General features: G+C 36.7%; 1 protein-coding gene across 1 annotated transcript in view; it reads left to right on the forward strand.

Moving 5' to 3' along the window:
• The window catches only part of MAPK11 (mitogen-activated protein kinase 11), a 30829-nt gene extending 24178 nt beyond the window's left edge, over positions 1-6651 (forward strand). Inside the window, 5 exon segments of the mRNA XM_056482536.1 lie at positions 564-642; positions 1986-2086; positions 2088-2160; positions 5183-5217; positions 5219-6651. Of these exon segments, the coding sequence (XP_056338511.1) occupies positions 564-642; positions 1986-2086; positions 2088-2160; positions 5183-5217; positions 5219-5257 (327 nt within the window). The 3' untranslated portion in view covers positions 5258-6651.
• The last annotated feature ends 313 nt before the right edge of the window (positions 6652-6964 follow it).

Raw genomic sequence — 6964 nt, forward strand, 5'->3', positions numbered from 1 at the left:
GTAGCGTCAGGCTGATGTTTGTGGATCCTATATCTGGGCAAGTTTTTACTAGCTGAGTTTGGATGAGCCTTTCACAGCCACAGTGAAAAGACAAGCTCTAAATTCTGTTAAACATCTGAAAACCTTGTTCCAATGGAATATCAGAATTTATTCTTTGGATTAGTGAAGCTGTGTCTCACCAGAGAAGAGAGAGGATGGAAGGCTGCAGATTGAATTATACCACTTTGCTGAGGGTAACTGAAAGATGATTTAGTTTCTGATTGAGTGTTGCATGCATGTGTTCCCTGGGGATATACTGCAATGAACCAGTAAGCACAGGTGAAAACTAAAGTGCTACCACTCAAGCCTTAAACCAAAATGCGCCTGCTTAAAACTCTCTTGCTTATTGTCCAGTATACAGGAGTGAGTGTTTGAAACAAGGCCAAACACTGTGGTTTTATGTAAAGAGGATTTCCCATGTATAAGAAACATAAAAAATATGTCTGTTTTTTTAGAGTTGATGTGGTTACTGTTGAGCAAAATTTAACCCTGTGGATATGGTATGTATATTGACTTTTTTCTAGGCAAGAAAATACATTGAATCTCTTCCACATATGCCTCAGCAGGATTTGAAAGCAGTGTTTCGTGGTGCCAATCCATTAGGTAAGAAAGTCAGACTGACACAGATAAAATTTTTCACTAACATAGGAACTCAAGCATTCCTCGTGTTCCATGTTGTGTGACCCCATATAATAATCAGACTGGTGAGAAAAGCATTGCATAACCTTCGTTTTTCCTTCGTGAGGCCTGTGCCTTTTTGTTTCTGATGGAGATTACAGGAACCTCCTAAAGGGAAATGGCCCATGGATGAAAAGCAAAAGCCAGCTGTACATAGCAGAAATAAATAAAAATGTCATGGGGTCTAGATTAGAGACATCACTTCTGGCTCCGGAAGGCCATGAGCTGTAAATTGCTGGCAAGCAGAACATACCAGGAAGTATAGCTGTTTGAATGACCCTTTGGAGTATTATTTCCTGGGAATATATGAACCATCGTTGGACACAGGGTACTGGGCTAAGGCAGACCTTTGGTCTGGTTCTGTATAATAGTTTTTCTGTTTAATCAGTTGGTTCTGCCTGTGCAAAAGAGATGTTTCTGTGAACTTTTTGTTGTGATATAAAAAGGAGACACTTGTGTCATCAGAGTCATCTCACTGCACCTCACCAGGTCAGTTCCATCAAGTACACATTACAGGGAGGTACTGTGAGTTAAAATGCTTCGAATTCATTTTGTGTATTAGCGCAAATTTTACTCTCACAAATAAAAGTAGTTTGGAACACTTCCATATTAAAAAATGGGATTTATTTGCCTGAAGTGCATGTGTGCATGCTACATATTAGTAGCTTAAAGGCAAATTAATGTCAATGCTTATATGAAAAAAATAGTATTTGAAATAGTTACAATAAAATTTCCATAAAAAACTAATTTCAGCCATACAACTCTCTCATTTCTAGTATAATTCAAATGTCAACTTCAAACATATTTTGTTTATGCTGGTCCTGTGAAGTTGCTTTGGGATTTTCATCTGATCGTTGCATTGGTGCATCTTATTAGAAGTGTAATCTCACACTTTATTTTTCACAATTTACGTAGCTTGGTTCTGATCAGTGGAAACTTAAGCACATGATGCACAACACAGGCTATTACCATATAAGCACACACAGATCTTTTTAGAATGAAGTCCTTGGATAGCTGAAGACATGAATCAAATCTCCAGCTGACTATACTGAACCTTTGTGCATGCTACAAGCAAACCAGAAGCTCCCTTCAGCTCTCTTTGTACTCACAGTACAAAATCTTCAAAACTTACTTGTTATGTTGCCTAAATTTTACCAATAATATTAGTTGTGTTTAAGGTGAGTGAGAATAGGTTGTGTGTAAACAGTGGCCTTTTATTTCCTCATGGTCTCTTCTGGCTTTGAACTGTGTTTCTGTTTTTGCCTTAGCTGTAGATCTTCTTGAGAAGATGCTTATTTTAGACAGTGATAAAAGGATCACTGCCTCGGAAGCACTTGCACATCCCTATTTTGTACAGTACCACGATCCAGGATGATGAACCTGAGGCTGAGCTCTACGACGAGTCCATAGAGAACAAGGAGCGAACCATAGATGAATGGAAAGGTATCACAACTGCAGGCACTAGTTAAGACATGTAGCAGAAGAAGGCCTTACTTAAATAACAGTTTTCCTCCATTTCTAGGCAGAGGAATTTGAACTTTTAAGCCTCAGGCAAACAAGATAAGTTCATATGTGTGCTTGTGGGAGTGGACAGGCAGAAAGGCTTACATTTCCTCTCTGAATTTTGCCTACTCTCCCCCTTCTATCATCTCCTTACTAGATTCCCTGTACCAGTGAAAGCTTAACTAAAAGCTGATGCTAGCTACCAGGTAATAACACATTCAGTTTTGCTTTTAGTTTTCTAGGTCAGATCCCCAGCTGAAGTAACTGTCCTGGGGCAAGTCACACTACTTGGGATTCTGGTCTAGTTCTGACCAGAACCAGAAAGTAATGTTATCCACAGAGATGTCTATTTTGTTAATAATCCTTTCTATAGCAAAGGAATTGGGATTAATAACTTCACCATGTTATTTGTCCTGTTTGAGATGATAGTTGATGATTTTACTTGGGAGTGACACCCCAAAACCATTCTTAGATAATCACTGCAACAACCTTCCATGCTTGCAACACAATCATATTGCACTGCATTATCACGGAAGTAAGGTGGCTCAACATTAGATTACAAGTACACTGAAAAGTACAACCCAATTTCACCACTGTCTAATGAGGACATATTATTCTAAAAATTCCTTACTAGAGATTTTAAACTGAGAATAATGTTGTAGAAAACTAATTGTTTCTATTTATCAATTAATGTCTTTCTTGGCTTAAGATGAAAAATGTCTTCTACAAAATAAATGTTCTTTTGTTTCTATTTGCATTTTCTGTAACTTTTACTTGGGGAAGATTTGATAAAAATGCATTATCATAGTGGTTAGGTTTATGATGAAGAGTACTCTAATGTCTTACTCATGCCCATCCACTTGTGCCATGTTTTATCCTGGGTATTACAGAGAAGAAAGCAGACTGTTTACAGCAGATGTATCTTAAAGAAAGATAATAGTGGGGTCACGGCTCTCTCTACAATAAATCAACCTCCTAGAGCCCTGGAAAGGCTTTTGTAGAAGCTGTGTTTGTACAAACAGGGAGGATTGACTGGCATTGTTTACTCGTTACACATGCTCTCCTTTGCAAAACCTGGCAGCCTACATCTTGTTTGTTGAGAGCTGTGTTCATCTGCTGCTGTACTTAGGAATGGATGATTTTTTTTCTGCTGCTTTTTCAGTTGCCTGAGTCTTTAACAGGAAAGTTTAACAATTTCTGAGTCACAAAGAGGATTTCTGTTTGTGATGAAACTCCACTGAAATTATTTCAGGAACAATATTAGCTTAACAGCTTAACACTTTCTAAACTGAAATGAAGACATGAAGGTGAATTCTCTTGGAAGGGCAGTATCATATTATTTATCATTGCATTTATCATGTATCATTTTTTAGATCATTGACCTTGACAGAACTACAGGTCAAATTCCTTATTTATTCAGGTTTAAAAAAAGGCCTGAGACAAAAATCTCCAAACTTGCACAGCAAGTTTTCTGCTTTTCCTTCTTACTCTGGCCATATTTTTATCTTGGGGAATAAACCTTTTATTTTCAAGTACAACATGTGCCACATTTAAGTAAGATGACATAAAACATAGATGACATAGTGCTGATGAAATATGACCCAATTTCTCAAGATGTTGATGGCATGTTTCTGCTCTTTTTCTGTTCAACTTAAAAATCAGTGGTACCTGATCTTGAGGAGCTGAGCACCAAAGTAAAATGAGAGTTCAGACACTTCGTCAGTACATATCATGCACTTCAGAGTTTCTTGGCCTCCATTGCACACTACTGAGGCTTGCAGCCCAAGCTCATAGATTTCTTATTTACATGTTTAATCAGTTAAAAAATATTTCAAAATTTTAGAGGCCAAGAATATGCTATTCAGAGAATGTTATACATTCTCTGCTTAGATGTTGCTCCAGCTTGTACCTATCTCTGCTGAGTAGGTGCAGTGAGAAGTGGGTAAAGAGCTTCATTAACATAAACCACACAGCCAGTGAGAATAATTTCTAATACAGTTCCAGGTGTCTGATTTGTGAGGACACTGGCTTCTCCAAGTTCAGTCAGCTGTAGCTCCTCCTTGGCTGCCTGTAATTTTACGTAATAGTCGTAAATCAGTCACTCAAAATCACCTAACAAATCCTCCAATGCCTGGAGCTCTGCACACAGAATTTCCTTCAGAGAAATCCCTCACTGAAACTGGTACACATTGCTGTACACAGTGGTACAGCATTACACAACCAGAGCATAAGCAAGATTGAGTCCCAAGATTTTTTACATACTTTTTAGAGGAGTCCTAGGTATGCTTGCAGGCATAGCAGCTGTCTCAGACAGAGTTACTTAATAAATAAGCTAAAAGGCATGAGTTTGATATGACTTAAACATCACTCTTTGGAAAACAGAACCTGAAGTAAAATTTCCTGATGAAAGCTGTTACATGCTTCTAGGAGAAAAATAATTTTTTTTTTTCAGATTACCATAAAATTAAGTCAGCTACAGTAAAACATAGAAAAAAAACAAACCACAGGATCCCAGTGAATTAGCAGAGAATTGCAAATGATATATAATTGAAGGCAACTGACTGAGAGATGATAAAGAATGTTCTCCATAGTTAAAAGTGTACATTTTAACTTACATTTTACATTAAAGATTCCATTTTACATTACGTATTGTTTTTTTTACATCTTTTTTGCAGGTCATATGACAGTGTAATTGATGTTTTCATTTCAGGTCCTGTGTATTTTAGTAATTAGTTGAAGGGGACAGTCATATTGTACATAGTATTTGTGAATCTAATTTGTAATCTGAGGTTAAGAGGAGGGTTCCTAGTGAATGCAGTCTATTATTGGATCTGGGCACTAAAAAAGCTGGAAATATAAACTACAAGTCACGTGTAATCTGTAGAACTGTTTTGTCTGCAATATTTTTCTTTTGAAGAAAATATCATCTAATGCTTCTCTCTTCCTTACACCCCCTCTACAGAACTTACCTATGAAGAAGTGAATAGCTTTAAACCACCCTGACTTAAAAATGGACAGCCTGGAGATAGAACAGTGAATACAGGCAGCTCTGTCTTGCCTTGCTGCACTATGAAGACTGTTAAAATATAACCATACAATTTAACCTGTGGTCAGACATAGATTTTACTATCCAAAGATGTTGGAGGAGATGTGGAAAAACAGATTAATTAAACAGAAGCCAGATGTTGTCTGTTTTGGGTAGGAGGGTTTTGCCTTGTAATATGAATGTATTCCCAACTCATGAAGGGTGGTAAAGAACTGCTTCATTCTGACAAAATTATGCACTGAGTTCTGTCAAGCTATGTGTTCTGCATGTTTCATTTTATCAGTTGTATTGCCAAAATAAAGGTGACCTTTTAAATTAATTTTAAAATTGTACATTTAAAGCATGAATGTATACAAACATAAACAAGAACTCCATACAAGCAATCCTTTTTTCTCTTTTTTTTGGTGGCATTTTATCTGTCTGTTTTTGTACTATTTATAGTTAGTGCCTTTATGAAGAGAGGGCGTGGTAGTGAGATAGACAGAATATGCATATGTAGTCATATCTGTGGTGGTCTTACACATGTATTGAATGTCTCTCAAGCAATCTTAACACCAGTTGAAAGTCAGTAAAAATAAATCTTTCTCTTCTCTTGCCATTCAAGTGTCTTCTCATTATTTCCCACATGTATTTTTTAATCTGCACTATACCCATTTGTGAGACAGTTTTACTTCCCGATGGTGTTCCTCACCATGCCATTGCTGGACTCTTGGTGAATTTGCCTGGTTTACAGGAAGGTGCTGTGAAGGTACTGCAGAAGAGCTCTGTAGATTTCTGCAAGCTGTCACAGATGCCAATGCAGGAGTCCTTGGTTCAGTTCACAGCTTTGAATTAAATATTCCACATTGTCTTATTTTCCTTCACAAAATCTTTGGGAAAATAATCTAATAATGGCCATTGGAAGACATGACAAAGCAAGGAAATTCAAGAATTTGACACATTCTCATTGGAATTTCTTCTTAAGCAAAACTTTAAAGGTTTTCCTGCTCTGAAAAGTTGGAAAAATAAATGAAAAATTGCAGGCATACAATAGATACCGAGATTTTTTAAATAATTAAATTTATCTGATTCCTCCATTATGCTGTATACAGGAACATAATATGCATAATACTGTAATGGGAACATCCTTTTGGCACAAGACTTCTTGTATTGGCTGTGTCTTTCTACACACTTGTGATTCACAGCTGTTTAATGTTTAATTTGTGTCTTGTTATTGCTGTGTCAGAGTCTTATTTTGGAGGTGGCTTTTTATAATATTTAGGTTTTCTGAAACTTTTGTCATTAATATTCAATTGTATAGCAGTTATATAAGGTAATGTATTCTACTGCATTTACTTTCCTCTGTATCTTTTCTATGTAAAAAGAAAGGCTTTTTCTAAATAAACAGATTTAAAAACAAAGTATCAAGTCCAAGATCTTTGATTTTTTCAGTAACAGAAATAAGCATTCTATCTAGAAAATACGTTACTAATTTGTGAACTAAGTGATAGACTGTTGTGGTAATGTTGACCAGTTATCCAATACTTGCATCCAATGAAATGCAGCCACTTGAATTCAGCTTTCCCCAGGGCATGTTAATCTGAAAGTAAATGCCTGCATGGATTTCCTGTGACTCTGATGAAGTCAGCCATCTGTCAGCCATCATTACTTTGGCTTCCTGTGAAGCTGGATGAGGCCTGTAATGATCATGCAGACTAA

Source organism: Oenanthe melanoleuca, chromosome 1A (assembly GCF_029582105.1).
Source record: "Oenanthe melanoleuca isolate GR-GAL-2019-014 chromosome 1A, OMel1.0, whole genome shotgun sequence".
NCBI classification, from domain to species: domain Eukaryota; kingdom Metazoa; phylum Chordata; class Aves; order Passeriformes; family Muscicapidae; genus Oenanthe; species Oenanthe melanoleuca.